Below are 21,260 nucleotides of genomic sequence, written 5' to 3'. Positions count from 1 at the left end.
GAATAATTTCCAGAGCTTGTGTAAGCTACAGTAATGAAAAGCAACAGTTAACACAGAACAAATTTGAAAAATTACTGCTGTACAACCAGTAATAGAGGGTAAGCTTGCTGCACCATGCCCCTTTTAGAGTTAATCTCAAGCAAAGCACCCACCCTCAGAAAGTGTCCTGGAAATTATTTTCAGATGGTAGTATGATGGTAACTATGAAAGGAAGAAAAAAGGAATTTCTGTAAAATTAATATTTAATAAATTGACCTACCCCCTCCCCCGACTGCACAGTATACATTTCCCATCAGTTTAAATATACTAAAGCTTTTCTACTGAAGGAAATGGGAGAATGGAAGCACTTAAAAGAAGAAGTGACGCACAAAGGAAAAGTCTTCTGAAAAGCTACCAAAACAAAAAAATGGTAGACACAACCTAAAAAAACAATCTAGGAAATAACTGAAGGGCAGGGTGGGCACCAAACATCAAAATGAATGAGCCAAATGCTGGACTACAAATGCCAGGCAGACTGAGGAATACAGGGCCTACTATTCTGTATAAGTTGGGAAGCAGCCATATTGCTTGATCTGCCAAGGTAAAATTGTAGAATCAAAGTATTTCAGACCTAAGAGTTCACTTGCTTTCCTGTAAGAAAGCCTTTGTAACATCAGGCTTCAGAATATATATTTGTCAGCACAAGGGAGCAATGTACAAGGAGAGGTTAATAGGTAACAAAGGCCCCAACTTTTGGTAAAATATAATATTTGTCGTTATGAGGGGTACTAGTGAAATATATTGTGAACTCCTAAACTCATAATGTATTGTGAACTAAACATTCACTTACTTACTTGACATTACAAGCAGATTTTATGAGTATGAGATTACAACTATTTCACTATGGGGCATCTTTTCTTCTGTGCAAAAGTTTACATTTGACATACTTTGTCTAAAATCAGACATTTCCTAAGACATTTGAAATGTATTAAGACATGAAACAATTTCTGAGAATAGACTTTGCAGTGGCAAACCTAGGAACCGTTATTCCAGAGAAAACAATGTGTTGCAAAACTTTCATACTACAACAATCTATCAGAGCATCAACATAATTTTCCAAAGTTGGCCTTAAGGTTGTCATACACGGGCAGATTAAAATTGCCGATATCAGTCCTTTAGACCGATTCGGCAGTTTATCTGCCCATGTGTGGTGGCTCCCTATGGGTCCTCCCGATCGATATCAGGCCAAAAATCGGCAAAATATCGTTCTGTCAAGTTTGATTTTTCTACAATCCAGGACCTCAACAGTAAGATTGATAAACTCAGACTCAACTCGTTTGGCAAGGTCGCCAAGTGAGCGGATCTTAACCCGAAATGCCCACTAACAGCTGTGCAATATCGGATTACAAAATTACGAATTATTATATATATTATATTAAAGTGTATGGCCACCTTTAGTCTGCTCTGAACTAATGCACACAGCAGACTTCCCTGTAATCCAAATTAGTTGAGAATGAGTTGATCAATCGTACTCATCAGAATGCAAATGCATGTGTATGGGCACTGAAGGAATTACAGCAGGGAATTTTCACCCATTTTGGGGTCAATTTTACCTTTGTGAAGTTACTGGTTTATTGAGGTCTGGGAATGTTTTTTTAATTGAGCCTTGGTTATTTTGCATCATTAAAGAAAACAATGATACATTTTATTATTACATGTAGAATGCTTTGTAAATAATGAACTTAAAGTCATAGTGGGATAACATTATTTCCTACAGGAAAGATCTGGTACTGACTGTAGGCTGGTCTTAAAGGGGATCCGTCATCCAAAAGAATTATTCCAAATCCTATTTTGTCATGTTAGTTAAGTAAAATAAGTAAAAGTAAAGTAAAATAAACTTTGATATATGTGTTTAGGTAACCCAATATCTTCAACTCTTGGTTATAATAATTATTCTTTCACTTAGCTTAAAAATGTTTTGAAATTTTTAAAATGAACTTTAATTACACTATATAAATTATTTTAATCTTGTTGACTTCACTCTGGGAATTCATAATTATAACAAGCAGGCAGGAGCCATTTTGTGGACACTGTTATTAAGGCAAGTCTTGTATCATCTCAGAATCTTGTTTGTGCACCAGAAAGGGGGACCTGATGTCCATCCCCATGCACTGGCTACAGGACTGCTATCAGAAATCGCAGGGCCCCGTACGACAAAATTTCCTGGGCTGCGCCCACCGCAAGCCCCACCTACAGGTCCGCCCTCCCCACCACACAGTAAAAAAAGAACAAAAAAAATATTGGTGGTTAGGGTTTCCACATGTTAATAAAAAATAAAAAGATATTGTTGGTTAGGGCCCCCATAAAAAAACATTTGTGGCCAGGCCTCCCCATTAAAAAATATTGGTGGCTAGGACCCCAAATGAGAAAAAAAAATTGGTTCCCCCCACCCACATTACAAGAAAATTGGTGGCCAGGGCCCCTTAAACGTCCATGCCTTCCCGAAGCCAGCAGCTCTCAGAAAGATGGGGGGCCCGGCTAATCAAGTAAGTGTGGCGTGGCCGGGGCTCCCCTTACCCTCGGGCCCCCTACAACTCTCCCCCCTGTCCCCCCCTGGTGGCTGCCCTGACTGGCTACACAATTAAATAGAAAAGAGGTTGGGGGATGTGAGGAGAGCAGTGACAACTAGTAAGTGCTAAATAAAAAGTGAAAGTAACTGTCTGCCCCGCCTCTATGCTAAGGCATAGAGGAGAAGAAGGCAATATTTGATTGACAGCTGAGATTCTTAAATGAGTTTACAACAGCTATGAACGTTTTTTTAAAAAAAAGAATTTCATTTTCATGTTTAATTTGAAAAGGACTTTTATTATACAGCTTTTTTACGTCTGGGTGACATGTCCCCTTTAATACATTTGATACAATCTCTATTAAAACAGGAGAGTCTGATTTAACCCTAAACACAACAGTCTCACTTGGTTGTGCAATTATGGCTGATATACATTGAGCATGCCTTGAAACTTTTGGAAGGGTGATAAAATATCAAACAATGAGATACAACATGATACATATGTAAATATTTCCAAGACACCCTATCCCAGTCCCAACTATGTGCAAACTATCTTGCAAGACAACTTTTAAGCAAATATGTTTGCCTTGCACCACTGCCCCCCTCACAGTGAATAAGCCCTATGCATAGGGCAATAAAGGGTGCAAACTAATGGTTCAATGGTGTTCTGTAAGTGCAGTTGCACAAGCACTATTTTTACTACACTACAATACTTGCTATTAAAACAGCGGGGAGCTGTTGTTGAACCAGTCCAATGACCTATTGGCAGTATTTACAAATCTACTGTCCTTGACTGAACCTGAACTAAGCTATCCATTACTGAGAATCTGCCAGCTATAAAGTTCAGTAGCTATGAGAGACTCCAGATGGAGGGACCCCAGGGATGTACAGCACCTGACTGCCACATTTAAGAATTCTTCAAGCAATTTTATCTTACACATTACATAGGGTTACAGACAATGTAGTAGGTTGTTTTCATCACAATGAATTCTGTACAAGGTCAAATAACTTCAGCAAAGTAAATGTGTAGTAGGTCATATGTGGCCCCCCGAGAAAACAGAAGTACATGATACACAGAGGTGGAGAAAAACAGATGTTGGTAAGTATGCATGCAGACATACCGGCACATGCAAACCCCAATCATATTTCAGCTACTCTCTGATTGATTGTTTTCTTGTGGCTGATTCAGCGCAGCAGCTGGTTGCACACATTTAACACAGGCACAGTTGGAGCGATGATTCCATGGTGGTTAAACCCTCGCCGTCTGAATGCTAAAAAAATTTTGGATTTCAACAACATGAAAAACTGAGTGCAAAACGATCCAAGCCAGGCTTGTATCTAGCCATTCTAGCTGCATAGTATAAGCCAAGGCTTCAAATATAGGGGTATATTTATCAAAGAGTGAAGTTAGAGGTCGCCACAGTCCTCTAGAGTGAAATTCCGCCACTCTCCATTCATTTCTATGGAATTTCGAAAGGCGTATTTATTAAAGAATGAACTTTCACCCATTGATAAATACTTGTGAGGATTACTCACCCTGGTGGCAGTGTTGGACTGGCCCACCGGGATATCAGGAAAACTCCCGGTGGGCCCAGGTGTCAGTGGGCCCTCATGCTGCTAAACATGAGGCCTATTTCATGGTCATTCCCTATTTCTATGAGAACAAAGAGGCTAAATAGATGGAATAATAGATTATAGTATTATAGTATGTAAAGAAAAGAGAATAGGAGAATAGACGTTGAGTGAGGAGAGGAAGAATAATCCTACTGAGAGTGGGCCCCTGGTCTAAGGTTTTTGGGTGGGCCTCTGATCTAAGGTTTTTTGGTGGGCCCCTGGTGTCCCAGTTCGACACTGCCTGGTGGTCTAGTGGGCCGGTGGGGACGCCGCCGGGCTCTCGGCAGGGATGCCCGCCATACTGGACTTGCTCCTCTGATGCGCCGGTTCCTTAGGGCGCCTTCTCTCAGTTTATAGGCGCGAAATTCAAACATATTTAAAGACGCAAATAGTTTTTTTACATTGCCCGTTATAGGATCTTGTTCCCAGTGCTTCTGTGCTATTTGAGCTTCTGATTATCTGTGATTTTAACTACCTGTTGTGGCCCCTGCCTGCTCCTGACGATTCTGACTTCTGTATCCTGACCGTTGCCTGATATCCGACTTCACTTATTCTTATTCCTACTGATTGATCTCCTGGTTTGACCCTTGCCTGCCTGACTACGTTTTGTATTCTGCCTGCCCCGACCCGACCTGACTACGATTCAGCCTACGCCGTGTACCATGACCCTCTGCCCAAAAGACTCTGCTTTACAGTTGTGACCCTTAGCTTGTTCAGAACCCCTCGCTTTGCACCTTTCTTTATAAAACCTGGCGGCATCCAATTAGCCGAGGGCTCCTCCAGAGGTGAAAGGCGGCTGTTAAAGGCAGAAGCAAGAGCCGAGAACAGGGTGCTTAGCATCGGTTCTGAATTTAGGATGCCAACCGTGACAATACTCTTTTAAAAATCCCATAGAAATGAATGGAGATTGTCGGAATTTCACTCTAGACGACTGTGTGATCTATAACTTCACTCTTTGATAAATATACTCTGAAGAATCTAAGCCAATATTTTAGTGCTGCCCTTTTGAGGGGCTTCATGCAGCTATGTAGCAGGCATTTATGTAGAAATACAGAGGGTTTTTTTTTATTATCTAGCCCGCACCAGAAAATCTTCCAAAAAAAAATCCCATTTTTACATCTGTGCTTTTGCAAAAGAACTTTAGACTGCAAACTCATGCGAGCAAGGCCTTCTGATTCTATTTTTACTCTGAAATCACTGTATGTTAAATTATTGGAAGACCCTTGTTAATTATAAAGTCGTGTAAAGTACATATGTATATGAATAATTAATGACTAGACTGTAAGTCAAATGTGAGGGAATTAGAACACCTAAAATATTGTCTTCTACTTCTGTTCATAGTAGTTATTGACTGTTTGGTACTAAAAACAATTTAACAAAACGGGGGAAATGAAATGTCTGCTCATGGGAGACACCACCTACTTCTAGGGTGATAGTGCAGACACACAGCTGAGAAAAGATACCACTGGTGTGGCACACCACCTGAGAGACAATATGCACACACTTACTTCTAAGCAGAAATTTCACTGCGGTGATACAGCTCTAGAGAGAGACTATACAAAGACTAATAGGAAGAAATTCCACTTCTGTGACACAACTGTGGGAAGGCAATGTGCAGACATATACATACAGACACAGACAGTAAGAAGAAATATCACTTGAAAGACAGACTATACAAACACTAAAGGTCCCCATAGACGCAAACATTTTTCTTGCCGAACGACCGATTTTAGCAAAGTCCGACCAATCCTTCGAAATTATCGTGCGGTTAGTGGGATTCGAGCAGGCAGCTACCCTTTGTTTTCCTGGCAAATGGTCTTTTTAGTTGATGGACAATTCGTACGATCGTTTCGAGATAATTGTGGTCTCACGACGACGATCGGATCTTTTAAAAATCTTTACATCTATGGCCAGCTTTAGACGAAAATACCACTGATGTGATACACCTTTGGGGAGACAATATTTACACATTACATACATACACATTACAACGGATGCACGGAATCCAGGATTCGGTTTTGGATTTCGCCAGGATTTCCAGCAGTTACAAAGACAATACTGACTACACAGCATTGGGAAAGGACATTAGTACCAGACTACCATAAATGCATTTACACGTAATTTGAACCTTGCTTGCGCTTTCAAAAATGCTGTATCCTTCTAGAAACCATGATAGTTTCATTTAAAAATACCTGTGGTTTATTTTCTTATGAATTTAAGGAAGATCATAGCTATGTATCATCTTAAGTTCCAGTGGAAAAATAGTTTCTGGCCCAAATGCCATCTAAGGCAGCTGACCTGATTCCACCCCTGGTGCTTTAATTGTAAAGAAAGCACAAAAAAGAAAATTTGTCTCTCAAGTTATCAGGGATAGATTTTGCCACCCTTGGTAAATTGCCACCTGGATCACCACTGTTTATTAAACCAACAGACTTGTTGGGGGTTTTTGCCCCAGGAGTTGGAACTGGTGTGAATGATGGAAGTCTCTGTAAAGTGCTGTGTTAATGCATCAGTGCTATTTAAATATAGAATAATAAGGGAGCTGATGAGAAAAACCTGACACATGAGATTCAATGTTGATAAGATTATGCACTTTGGTAGAAATAACATTATTATATTTATACACCAAATGTTAATGTGTTGGGGGCCCCCTTAATTGAGAATGATTTGGAAATGTTTGTGGGTAACAAACTGTATAACTCCAGTTTAAAATCCTACATAGACTCCACTTAACCCTTCTTCGACTGTTGGCATGAACAGACGCGAATCACCACAATGCCCTAAGTGCAGTGCCCCAGAGGCGAATTACCTGCATCTGTTTTTGTTATGCCCCGAATCCAGACCTTCTGGTCTCCAGTCCTCACTTTCATCCAGGAAAAAACAGCACTACCCAAACTATTAACTCCTAAGGTATGTTTCCTAGGCATAGTAGACAAGGTCACACCAAGGACAGCCATGGGAGTACCTGATATGTGGGCCAGCACTGGAAATCAAAATATGCACACACTAAACTGAGACTAATGTACTTGATAAAGGAACCATGAATGTCTTTTATTGTTTGTAACTGTTATGAAAAATTCAAAATAAAAAACTTAAAAAAAAAATAAAAAAGTATGTGAAGAGGAAATCACTATCACTGATAGAAAAAACATATCTGAGTATCTGAGAGAGAAACCACTCACCAGTGTGGGACTGGCCACCGGGATACCAGGAAAACTCCCGGTGGACCCAATTGTCAGTGAGCCCTTATGCTGCTAACCATTTGGCCTATTTCATGGTCATTCCCTATTTCTATGGGAACAAAGAGGCTAAATAGATGGAATAATAGATTATAGTATGTAAAGAAAAGAGAATAGGAGAATATAGGTTTAGTGAGGAGAGGAAGAATAATAGTACTGGTCTAAAGATTTTTGGTGGGTCCTTGGTCTAAGGTTTTTGGGTGGGCCCCTGGAGTCCAAGTCCGATACTGCCATTCACACACACCACTATGGATAAAATCCACCAAGACTGATGGGGGGTAAGGCCTGGACTGGCAATTTGCTAATTCTGGCAAATGCCAGAGGAGCTGCTGTAAGATGCCATAGTCACTATTTATTCGGCTGGTGGGGGGCCGTTTGGGCTTCTATGCTCTTGAAATGCCAGGTTCTATTTTGAATGCCATTCTGGGCCTGTGGAGGGCAATGCCTCTGAGAGGACAACCTGCTGGGAAACTACACACTTCAGTGGAGAGATACCAGTAAGAAAAGAAAACGCTGCAATGCATTTGAGGAGAAATAAGTTCAGGAAGACACACCACAGTGGAAAAGCCACTGACATTGCTGGGTATAAATACCTCAGGAGTATATGCTGCTGCAGAGAGAAACCATTCACATTGCTGTGGATAGATCACACTAGGGAGACACTGCACTATAGAGAGAAACAACATACACTGCTGGGGAGAAATACCATAGGGATAAGAGACCACTCACACTGCTGGAGACAAATACCAGTGAGGAGACACACAGCTGGGGAGAAATACCACACACTACAATTTGGGACAGCTAAAAATGACACACTCAAAGAAGAACTTACAACCAGGGCCGGATTTCTATTTCCAACGACCCTAGGCCGGCCGCAGTCTGTCTGCTCCCCCACCCCAGGTGCGTATGAACACACCCTTTCCCTGTCCCTTACGGCATTGAGGACTGTGCATCCGAGTAAGTAAATAGGAAGTTTGTAGTGCGCCCAGTCCTCAGTGCGTTAGGAAAATTATGCAGCTGGGCAGCATGCTGCCCCTGGAATCATGCTGCACTAGGCCGGGCCTTTGTGGTCTTGCTTACACCACCTCTGAGGCAAATCACCTAAGGAAACACAGAGGAGAGGAACTGGGGAGGAAAAATAAGCTATTTGGGAAAGTGTATATGTATAGAGGATGGAGTAGCCCACAAGAAGGTCAGGAGAGCCTCCATGGAGTTCAGGACAAGTTATAAATGGTATCAGCAACATTAAGGGTGGTGGCACACACTGCTACTTGGGGAGATTAGTCACTCAGCAGCAATTCGCCTCTTCTTTGGGCGAGTAATCTCCCCGAAATGCCTTCCGGACAGGATGGCACTTGGATCGCTTTGGCTTTTTCAAAGTCACCCAAAGTTTCCTCATGAAACTTGAAATTGAAAAATTAAGCGTTCCACTTGCCATCCTGCTGGCGATTTACATTCTAGCTGGCGGGAATGCATTTCGGGAAAGTTAGTCACCAGAAGAAGAGGTCGCTGGATGAATAACCTCCCCAAGTAGCAGCGTGTGCCACCACCCTAAGGCATTTCTTGCAACTGATGAATCTACACCTTTGCCAGCAACCCGCTCCCTCACGTTCCCTCTAAGTTGTGCTTTTGTGTGTGCACGCACACATTTTTAGAGCAGCACAGACAACAAATTGTGGTGTGCGAAAAAACTAAATTTTGTATTAATTCTGACCCGAGCACACAGTGCGCACACAAGTATAAAATGTCTGCACAAAATACTTTTTACCATCATATACATTAGCTGAGAAATCTACAAGTTTTATACAGCTATAAAGACTCTAATGGTGCATTCCGTGTTTAAATTGTATAACAAATTTGCTTTGCCTTGCACTAAGGTTCTTGCTACTCAGCATGTAACATTTGCAGCCTAATAAACATGCTGTACTGCCATACAAATTAAACTACACTGTGCTAATCACACACTATTTATTTATTTATTGTCAACATATTATAAACTATTCACATGCATTTACTACATATAACACTGACATGCCTAACACCAACATCTTTAACGATAGACAGTAAGCCACTACAATGTGCACTGTATATAGAATTGAGATGCCCACTATTTTGCTAATAGCATATTTTGTGTACATGTGTGTGTGCGTCTGTGTAATAACCCCAGTGTGTAACATTAGAAGATTTAAAACAATGGTTAATGTCAATGATCAGATGGGTAATTTAGGACCCCTGCAGATTTACAGCTACATTTGTGTTTACAATAAGAGCATTTCTCACAAACCGGATGAGAGGTCAGGAATTCTTTTCTGGAATGTCAGCTGGAACGTCATGGGGGAGAGAGAGAGAGAGAGAGAGAGAGAGAGAGAGAGAGAGAAAGACAGCTCAGTGAGGACACTGTAAAAGAAAAAGGTATGGAAATAATGGGTAATAAAGGAAAAAGAAAGTTTAAATGATGGAGAAAGGAGAATTGTCAAAGAAGAAGGAGTTCAAATTAACTTTTAGTATTTGGTGATATTTTGAGTGTAATTGGTCTTCATTTTTTTATTTTTGTGTTTTTTCAATTACTTAGCCCTTTCTGTTCAGCAGCTCTCCAGTTTGGAAGTTCAGGAGCTATCTGGTTGCTAGGGTCCAATTAACCCTACCAACTTGACAGTAGTTTTAATGAAGACAAACAGAAAATGGCCTGGTTATAAAGGTAAGTAATAATAATAAGTAACAATAAAATTGTACGTTCAGAGTAACAGTATTTGGACTGCCATTGGCAGACTGTATTTTAAATTGCAAGCACTTTATTAAAGGAACCGTAACATCATAAAATGTAATTGTTTTAAATTAATAAAAATATAATGCAGTGTTGCCCTGCACTGGTAAAACTGCTGTGTTTGCTTCAGAAATTCTACTTTTGTTTATATAAATAAGCTGCTGTGTAGTAATGGGGGCAGCCATTCAAAGAAAAAAAAGGCTCAGGTTACACAACAGATAATCTCTGTAGAACATAATGTTATCTGTTATCCACTATTTAACCTGTGCCATATAACCTTTTTTCAATTTCCACCATTGCTACACAGCAGCTTGTTTATATGAACTATAGTAGTGTTTCTAAAGCAAATAGGTCAAGCAGTAGATCGAAGTAGATCGAAGTAGCGCTACTTTGAATCGTACGATTTGAAGTAGGCCCACTTCGACCTCAAAAAACTTCGACCACCATTTGGTTGGTCTTTTTGAATTCGAAGTTCGAAGTTTTTTTTAACTTTGAACTTCGACCTTTGATAAATCTGCCCCTAACAGTAAAGGCAATAACGCATGGTGCTATTTGTCACTCATCATTTTGTCATGGCTAAAAAAAGAAATATCGTGCCACAGACAATACTGAGAACTATTTTGAAAACTGTGTAACCCACATTGTGTAATTGCTCAAAAATGCCTTTGCATGCATATTTGAACAATTACGTAATTTGAGTGTTTTAGCATAGACAGTCAATGGCAGGGTATTTTCAGGTGTTTTGTAGCTGCAATAAAATTCTAAGCAACAAATAGCACTGTGTGTCACTGCACTTAAAGGGGACCTGTCGCCCTAAGAAATAATTGCAAATTATCATGTTAGTTGAGCAAAATAAAATTTACTTACACTACATTTATTATTTATGCTTTGTTTCCTTCACTCTTGGAATTACACAATCACAGCAAGCAGGCAGTAGCCATTTTCTAGACACTGTTATTAAGACAAAAATGTTCTTTATTTTCTTATTTATCACCTCAAAATCTTACCAGAATGGGGCACCTGATGCCCATGCACAGTACCCTACCAATTTATAGAGTGTTAGGAGGGATGGGGGAATGTGAGGAGGGCAGTGACATCTAGGAAGTGCTGAATAGAAAGTGAAAGTAATTGATTGCCCCTGCTCTATGCCTCAATTTGATTGACAGCTCAGATATTTAAACACCTTTATAACCAGTATGGATGCTTTAATGAAAAAAATAATTTGGGTTCCATGTTTAGTTTGCAAATTACTTTTATTATACAGCTTTTTATGTGTAGGTGACAGGTCCACTTTAAACAAGAGGAGGTAAGGGACAGATAGAAGCGTAAGGGTAGGTAAAAAGATGAAACAAGGTAGATGAAAAGTGGACACAAAATTAGGGCCAGAAATATGTACAGCAGAAAAGGAGGAACAGTAAATATCACCAGATTAAATGAGGGACATGACAGAAAAAATGCATTGTAGAGACCCTGGATGATATGATGGATAGTACAGACAGGAGATACAGAAAGGATCAAAACACAGATGAATGCTGCCTGCAGCTGTCTCATCTTTAATTATTCCTGTTCTTTGATTGATATGCTTTTCATCACTCATTCAATCACTCATCAATTCTATAACTATATTAAAAGCAGATCCAACAGTTCCTGAAGTGCCCAGTATAGAATATACTCCTGATAAAACCTATGGCTGTGCCAAATATCCAAAAAGTATATCAAGGTAGAGAAGATTAATCACGAAGTCAGATGACGCTGCATGATAAGGGCAACCACAGGATTGCTTTGATTTATTTATCCATTTCTTATGCTCTGTAAATGGACAGTATTTACTGTATGCAGCCTGCTAGGCTGTGAGATAATAAACACATAGAAGCTGGTATCACACAAGAGCTCAGATATCTGCCTTCTTCAATACCACTCAAAAGGGGGAATGTAATATGTATCGCTAGCATAAAAAAACGTTCCTAGACACTTACAACATTGGCGTTCATGTTTGCACAATTTTCGACTGATTAAAGACCTCAATGACTTCTTCACAAAGTTTGCAACCAAATTGCTATTGCGAACGTTCATAGTGTATGTAATAAAATTTCACAATCGCCAACCATTTTTTGCTACAAAATATTTAATAAAACTGCAGAGCAGCATACCTCCCAACTGTCCCGTTTTCAGAGGGACAGTCCCGCTTTTGACAGCTCAACCAGCAGTCCCGTGTTTGTACTGAAAAGTCCAGACTTTCTCTGCACTGAACAGCCAGAAAAAGAAACAAAGTTTCTAACTTAATTGGCTTTTGGCAGAGAGCCCAGAACAGACACCAGGTTCAAATAAGATACTTTGTAACAATTTTGAGATAAGCAAATAAGTAATTGTAACAATTTAGATAACTTTTTCCATTGGGAAAAGTTAGACTCACAGCTTAAAGGGCAATTCACCTTCATTAGCAAAACTTTAATAACTGAAAAAAAACACAGAAATATGTTCAAACTTTCACAACCTGCCAGATTTTGTAAAATCAACATGGTAATTAGGGGGTGTGGCCACAAAAATGGGCATGGCCAAAACAGGTGTCCCTCTTTTCATTTCTAAAATGTTGGGAAGTATGGAGCAGGTGTTAAAGGTTCACAATGCACAATTAAAATTCGCAATGCAATAAAAGCCTAACGAAGAATATTACACACAAGAAATCATCAAGGAATGTATGTGGCTTATGTTAGACTGAGCCTCCTCGAGCCCATCTGAGAATCTAGCATCCAGGATCACAACAATTCAATGTACATGGTGCCCGATGTTACAGGTGATACATAGGCTGATATGAACTGTCCAACGCGCGTGACATCACACGGACGTCGCGGAAGTGACGTCATGTGACGTGTGCGCATGACGTCACTTCCGCCAGCCAGCCCGGCCCTCACCTCCCCAGCTCTTTCAACTGATTTCCTATGGAAATCCATGGAAGAGGCTGGGCAATTTTTTTTTTCAATTTAAAAAATAAATTTGTAGGCACCCGAGGGCCACCCCCAAAACCTGCCGCCCTAGGCACAGGCCCTCGGGTGCCTTAATATAAATACGCCCCTGGATGTGCTGCAAGCTGCCTGAAATCATAACCATGCTGATGCAAAAATAGTTCAATGAAATATGCTTAAAAATCACATTAAAAATGCATAAAAAAACAACATGATGCACAAAAGCAGATGTAAACACAGAAGCAGATGTAAACATGCTTGTTAAATATGCACTTCTATTTATTTTACTTATGTATTACATTTAATGGAATGATGCACATATGCATATTACAGACTCTCATGCAAACGAGTCTTTCTTTTGGATATACTACTACAGTCTATAAAATCTGTTGATTTTAGCTACTTGCTGTGATCTCTCCTTAACACTAAATTGTAGTCTTTATATTGAGATATTAATTTTATACCTGTTGCTCTCATTTACTTCCCAAATATACAGTCAGTGGCGTAACTAGATATTACTGAGCCCCACAGCAAATAATTTTTCAGGCCCCAAAAATGTCTAGAGGTTGACCTGTTTTGCAGATATTTATTGAAATTGTACAGTATATGAATTAGGGCATTATGGGGCCCTATACCTTCTGAACCTCCCTGTAGCCACAGGGTCTGCTTCCTCTGTAGTTACACCCCTTGTATACAGTAGTTCTAATACTACTCTGAGCATCCAACTTGCTGAATCTTTGACGTCTGCCCAGGCCATGCCCCAATCTGGAAAAGCTCCGTAGTCTCGGTCCCTTCATTGGCATGGAATTTCAAGACTGTGCCAGAAAAATAAAGTTAATGTGCCTGATTAATTCAACCTTACCTCCACAATGCTTTTGAGATCCCGGACGTATGCCTGTTCAGTCTCTAGAATCTCAAGTACAACTCTGTCAACATGAGATAATTTGATCTTTGGATCTCTTGCCTTGCGCAGAATAGGAGAATAGGTGTAGCCAGGAAAAGTTCTGTCCATGGCACTTCTTTCTGATTCCCCTTCTAAGAGTGCCATAGGGGTTAGGTCAAGGCTGATGTCACTGCCATTTTGCTGAGTGTAGCAAGAGCCAGTGTTTTGTGATGACACAAGAGCTCCACTGCTTCCAAATGAACTATGGCTGTCCTGCAAAGAAGCTGAAGAAGTTGAAGAGCTAAGGCTGACTGGTCGGTCACTGTCTGAGCACACAGTATTCACAGAGGTACAACTGCCAGACATCCCGTCTACAATTCCACTCAGAGAACTTACTGATGTGGGTCTGGGGGCAGCTAGAAGAGAGAAGGAAAATGAAAAATGATTAATACACAACTTCATACATGAACAAAAAGAAGGAATGGAACATTTGCCACTGTACCTGTCTTCTGCCTACCCCTAGTCCATGTTTGCTGCTCTCCCCACCCCTCTGGCGCTTTCCCCTCCCTTTCCCTTCCCCTCCGCCACTCTCCCCTCTGGCTTTTTTCCCTCCCTCTCCCCTCCGGCTTTTCTCCCTCCCTCTCCCCTCCAGTGATCTCCCCTGCCCTCCCCTCTGGCGCTTTCCCCTCCGCCACTCTCCCCTCTGGCTTTTTCCCTCCCTCTCCCCTCCGGCTTTTCTCCCTCCCTCTCCCTTCCAGTGATCTCCCCTGCCCTCCCCTCCAGTGCTTTACCCTCCCTCTCCCCTCCCCTCTGGCGATCTCCCCTGCTCTCCCCTCCGGCATTTTCCCTTCCCTCTTCCTTCCCCTCTGGCGATCTCTTCTGCCCTCCCCTCTGGCACTCTGCATGAGGGGGGGTGCGTGTACGGAGGGGAGCACGGTGGCAGGCCTAGGGCGCCCGGTCGGCTTGGCCCGGCACTGCCTTGATGGCCAGGGAGGAGGTAGCTCACCAAATATAAATGTAATTACAAATAACCGTTTGGTAACACCGAAAAACTAAAGTTATTAAATTTAATGTACTATTGCTCTGCACTGGTAAAACTGGTGCATTTGCTTCTGAGAGACTACTATAGTTTATATAAATAAGCTCCTATGTAGCCATATGGGCAGCCATTCAGTCTGCAAAAAAGGAGAAAAGGCAAAGGTTACATAGTGGAAAAGAAAAACATTTTGTAGAATCTTATTGTATTCTACAGTACTGTTTATCTGCTATGCAAAACTGCCCTTTCTCTTTTTTTCAGCTTTGAATGCCTTTCCCTTTGGCTACAAAGTTTGTTTATACAGTATAAAGTATTGTAGTCTTTCTAAAGGAAACCCCCAGTTTTAGCAGTGGAGAGCAATAGTATAGTAAACCTAATTACTTTCATTTGTTGGTCACACTGTTCCTATAAACTCCTTGCCTTCCATGAATGTTTGGGTTTCTACATTTTGGAGCAGGGATTTGCCAGACACTTTTTGCCAATGCCAGATCAGCTTATCATTGTCTCTACTCTGGTCTCACCTCATTAGAAACATCACCACTCAACAGTAAGCGGTATGTGTATTGCTATCAAACATATTTTTCATCGCCTCCACATAAAAATGCATTGCCAGAAAAAAATAAAGTTCAATCTTTCAATACGAAATAAAATTGTTGTACTTATTCCAATGTACTTTTTTGAGTGGAATGCAAACTGTGTTCAAATATATCATGTACAGAAGGAATGGCAACTTGAGGACAATGTGGTCCTCTAAATGATGTCATGGTCACCAGTCCAATCAGTTCAATCAGTTTTATGTGTAACATTATAAACGTACTATAATCCAGCCTGCAAATGTGTTGTATCCCTATTTAACTGCAGGTTTTGAATTCTAGCTTTGACTTAAGTGGCTATAGAGGCATAAGTAAAACCTAAGCCCCATGAGTCAGTAGCTTATTGACATGTATATTGGCAGCTGTGACTAAGTGCCTTGCACCACAAAACGTTTAAGGCTTTTTAAAGGTCATGTAAACTTAATAAACACATTTTTTTTTTCAATTTCTTTTGTTTTGTTTTTTTCCCAACAAAACAAAAAACAAAGATACACATTCATGTTCAGGTTACACAATGTATCAGTGACATTCCAATGTTTAATCAAAGTGTCATGTTAAACCAGGCAAGATGTATAATTGTACATGCATTGTCCCTTTGAATGAGTGCCTTATACACTTGGTATATGTCTATCCTGGAACCTAGGATATAACCATATTGAGTATTTAACCAATACCAATAAACTGATTTTCCCAACCTAATTGGTGCTACTGTCGTAGTTTGAGTAAAGGTTTTAAGGTGAGTGGGGTGGACTATTCGTTGTCTGTGGTTCAGATTGGAGTATTAGTGATGGTAAGTGTTCAGAGATCCATGGTGACCATACTTTTTTAAACTTTTTGGGGTATCCCCTGTGCAGATAGGGGACTGACGCATTAACCATTTCTATCCACTGTTTCTTTTTGGGGGTTGGTTAGATTTCCAATTAAGTGCAATGAGTCTCTTTGCTTGTATAAATAGGTAACATAAGAGGACCCCCTTCTGCTGGTTTCGGGGCCGTTTCCTCTACTTGATTCAGTAGAAGTGGGATTATTAAGGCTAAGAGGCGACTTATTGCGGTTGACACTCAGTGCCAAAAATTTGGAATATCCCGACATCCCCAGACTATGTGTATGTAGTCTGCTGGTGAGTAGTTATATTTGGGGCATAAATCATGTATATTTGGATTTAGGAGATGTAGTCTATGAGGGGTCATGTATGATCTATGTAGAAACCTGAATTGTATCATTTTGTCCTTGGAGCTGATTAACATTGTACTGTGAGTATATGTCTACATTTCTGGAGTAAAGTGTGGTATATCCTGAGGCACTTTGCATGCAGTTTTTTGTAGTATTGGGTTCCCTGAATTATTTAGAAGGGAGTAGAATTGAGATGCTGGTTTTGGTAGGTCCAGAGTAAATTTCCTCTAGCCTGCCAAATTGGGGTTTCAAAGCATGCCGAACATGGATATTGTAATATATGGAATATGGTTTGTGCCCATATACCAGGGTTAGGGATAGATAGCAGGTGGGAAAGTTGAGGGTTATAACATAGAGGGGTATATACAGAGGCATGTGGGTAATTTATGGGAAATTGTACTGTTGCTTTAGTTTTGATATGTTATGATAGGCTCTTTTTACCTTTGGTTCCTCGATATAATAGGTTTTTAGGGGCCTTGTAGGAGCCTACAGTCTGTGCTTCTATTGTGGTTGCAGCGTTTTGTGATGATGGGGCGGCACACCAGCAAAAATATTAGGAGCTGCAAGCCCCCCCTTATCTGTAGGGTGTTGTAGGGTTGTAAGAGATGCCCGGGGAGTTGATGAGGCCCAGTACAACATAGAGAGCATAGATTTTAATTTGCCAAAATATTTGCAGTGTAGAGGGAAATAAACACCTTTTTACTTCAGTTGGCCTCTATGTTGGGAATTTTTGAATTGCCTACTCATATGTTATTCTGCTTCCTCTGGATATAATTTGGGGGCTTGGAGCTCAAACCCAATGTTTCTGCTGATGAGTTTATATGTATTTAACATCTTTGGGAGTTATTTCTATTTTTACTATGTATATGGTGCTAAATCGATGACCTTTCTGACCGATACCTGGATAAATATTGATAAATATATTAGATATCAATCAGACATCTGCATCAGACTAAAGCATTGGCCTATTGATGTGGTTCTTGTCTGACAGGTCTACCTGGTGTCCATATAGATCTAATCATTGTTACGACTTTAGATTAGGCTTCTTCACTGTCTCCACTTTCACCAAGGATCCTCTCCACCACTTTGATGGCCCCCTAATGCTGCATGTACCCATGAGTGCAAAGCTAAATCCTGGATCCTGTATTCCTTGTTGTTACTATTCTATTTACCGAATGTCAGTAAGGTAACTAGTGTTTGCTTTACAGTACGCCTCAGTGTCAGGCACCTACTGAAGCAGAGGTTTAAATCTTGGATACACTACAAGGTTGTTATAAGTGCTCCAGCACCCTCACAAATTCCATCTGAATTCAACACGAGTTTAAAATATCTTCTAGCAAACCCATACCATTGCAATTATCACTTATGATTTTGGTGAAATAAGCAGGAAAACACTTGCCCAAAATGACATGGAACCAAGAAATTCACAAAATGTAAACATTTTTAAACAAGATAAAGCTATATAAACCAGTGCTTTTGTGGTGGGCAACTGTCTGACTACTGGGAACAATGTAACACGGTGGAACAAAATAGCAAACTGCACAAACTTTGGCACTTTGGCTGCTCTTAGTAAATGAATGCCAGTGACATTTTTATTGTGCCCCCTAGTGATAATGAGGACTTTTGGGTTCAAAATATGAAACAGTTTAGAAAATGTATATTCAAGCTCTTCTTTGTCTTTGCCTAGTAATTATAACACAAGAAGATAAGTTAATGTGAAGCTTCTGGGACTCACCTTGTTTACATGCTCTCTTACTGCTGCCCCTGGAGACTCCTTCCGGCATGGTGACCTTATAGTGTAACCTGGCCCTGTGGGACAGAAAGAAAGGAGATTGTTATGCTGGACATAGATACAAAGAAAGGTTATTATAAGTTGAATAGCTGAAGAACATAATTTCTGCTGACATTTTCCTTTTTTTGGCTGTGCACTTCTACAATTACCTCACTTCTTTGTGACTTGTAAAATCATCACCTTCATGACATCATGAGACAGATGAAAGCTGCAACAGGATAGTACCCCACTAACAAGCAAGCCCCAAATCTGTGAACGGACTGTGAGTCATTATGAGGAATTATTATGAGGAATTGTGGCCGGATATCTGTCTTCAGTTACTCTTCTTCTCCAGCTGTGGGATACATGCAATAAGATATATACAAAGCTCAGCGCCTTTCTGAAGAGGAAATCACTCCCTTAGCTAAGCCACTGATGGCTGCAGAGTTTATCCCAGGGGGTATGTCTCAGCCCAGTAAAGACTTAGGGGAAATGTGGGAATAAACACAACAAATGAACATGAACAACCCTGTCTCTGAACCTGGGAGGCCTTTTCCCTAGTCAGCTCCTGATTTCAGACTATTCACTTTATCCTTCAGTGCCGCAGTCATTAAATATTAGATTTTTAGCACTAAGAATGTCTCACCCTAGTGTCTCCTAGCAGTTCTTCTTATAGATTGTAAGCTTTTTACGGCAGAGCCCTCTTTACTTATTTTATAGGGTGTTTATTTTATGTTCAGTGTTTGCACTCATTTATTGTACAGCTCTGCAGAATATGTTGGAGCGCCATAACTATATGTTAATATTGATCCTATTACCTAAAATAAATACACCCGTAAGAAAAAGAAATAAACTACTAAGACAAAACAGAGGACGAATAAAGGAAAACATGGAAAGTTTTGCTGCCATTTATTATTTTAACATTGAGTAACTGCCTACATATTGAGCTCCCACTAAATCTGTAAACACGAGGACCCCACCAGCAACGGAGGGGTTAACTGGAGAGCAGAAATGGGAAGGGGGTGTTTAGGGGAGGGTGGGTGTCTCTGTAGAGGAATGCTAAATTAATCACACACTGACCCAAAAGCAGCTGTTGCATTATGGAGACTCTACCCCTCTGCAATCCAGGAAAATAAAAAACAATTGCTAGTGTCCATGGGTGAATGTCCTGTAGACCCTCGAAAAAGTGCACGACCAGCATGTCGGAGAGAAGGAGCTCCCCCTAAACTATCAACAGCTGGCATTATAGTCAATGTGGGAGATTGGAGAAAAATAATTCACTAATGATTCCTCATCTGTTTACTATAAACAAATCACTGCCCCTTCTTTCCCCTCCATAGTGATGGCTTCTAGAGCAATGATGTCCTCACTGTCTCCACTTCCCATCTATGGGGCAAATTCGGCCTATCACCCTTAAAAAAGTAAAAGACGCCAGTGTTTTTTTGGGATTAGAAAAACTTTTTTCGAAGCAAGCCCTATCTACTCTATTGCACTTCGCCTGGTCTGAGGTGGCGAAGGCAAGTCTGGTGAAGTTAGTGAATTAGCGTAGTTACGTACCTTCGCCATAGCGCAACTTCGCCTGGCGTAAGGGTGCGAAGTAGCGATAGAGTAGGTCCGATAGCGAATTTACGGCAGTGCCCATTAGTAAATCGACGAAGTAACAAAATGACGTCACGCTGGCGAATTTGCATTAGCGTTAGCCGATTCACGCTTTAGTAAATTTGCCCCTATGGCTCTTGTTCTTAAGACCTCACAATACCCTATTTTAAAATATGCTGTGCAATAAGGCTTTCTTTTTTCTCCCTTAACATATACAGATATAACTTCTAGACAAAGCAGTATTGCAAAAGGCTACATGTTTTTAAGCCATCAAAAAAAACACAGTGTTCCACTAGCCTTAAGGTCCCCATAGACGCGACGATTCTTCTTGCCGAACGACCGATTTTAGGGAAGCCCGACCAATCCTTCGAAATTATCGTGCAGTTAGTGGTATTCGAACGATCGTACATCTTACGATTTTTCGGCCGACATCTGTCGGGAAATTGATCGGCCAGGTCAAAAAATCTTTGTCGGTCCCAGTGCAATCTCTCTATGTTTGCAGGGCCAAGCAGGCAGCTCCCCTTTGTTTTCCTGGTAAATTGGTCTTTTTAGTTGATGGTAGATTCGTACGATCGTACGATCATTCTGAGAAGATCGTGGTCTCACGATCAGGATCTGATCTTTTAAAAATCTCAACATCTATGGCCAGCTTTACCCATCAAGTTCAATCTTTAATCCAAGTGAAGCCTACTAACTGCTGATTCCTTCTCCTGTTTGCCCCTGAAGAGGAGAAATTCCTTCCTGACTCTTAAAAGTACAATTAGACCAGTTCCTGGCAGCCTAGAACTGGACCTCACCATCTCCCCTCTCCTTTGTGCAGATGTGCAGTACAGTTTGCAGATGCACTAACCATGGAAGAGAAGATATAGTACCTCTTCCTTGTCTCCAGATTTACTTTCCGGCTTTTTTAAATATTCATAGACACCTTATGGCTGCTCCCCAATGGTGCAGCCATAGAGGAGAAGACCATTGGGGACATCCTGTGTAAGGGTCTACAGGTAAATAAATTATAATAATATATTGGTTTGCCCCTCGCATATTTTTATACATTGCCCTCCTTAAAAGAACACTCAGGGAAAG

The 21,260-nt window shown here is 40.7% G+C and overlaps 1 protein-coding gene across 1 annotated transcript in view; it reads right to left on the bottom strand.

Annotated features, from left to right (window-relative positions):
* plekhg2.S (pleckstrin homology and RhoGEF domain containing G2 S homeolog) overlaps nt 1-21,260 on the bottom strand; it is an 83,777-nt gene that overhangs the window by 40,239 nt on the left and 22,278 nt on the right. The window contains exons 2-3 of the mRNA XM_018233369.2: nt 18,546-18,619; nt 13,988-14,424 (exon numbers count right to left, since the gene is read on the bottom strand). Of these exons, the coding sequence (XP_018088858.1) occupies nt 13,988-14,424; nt 18,546-18,619 (511 nt within the window). The remainder of the gene's footprint in view (nt 1-13,987; nt 14,425-18,545; nt 18,620-21,260) is intronic.

Source organism: Xenopus laevis, chromosome 8S (genome assembly GCF_017654675.1).
Source record: "Xenopus laevis strain J_2021 chromosome 8S, Xenopus_laevis_v10.1, whole genome shotgun sequence".
NCBI classification, from domain to species: Eukaryota; Metazoa; Chordata; class Amphibia; order Anura; family Pipidae; genus Xenopus; species Xenopus laevis.
The sequence above is the reverse complement of the archived record's forward strand: the minus strand, read 5'-3'. Positions and strand labels throughout refer to the sequence as shown.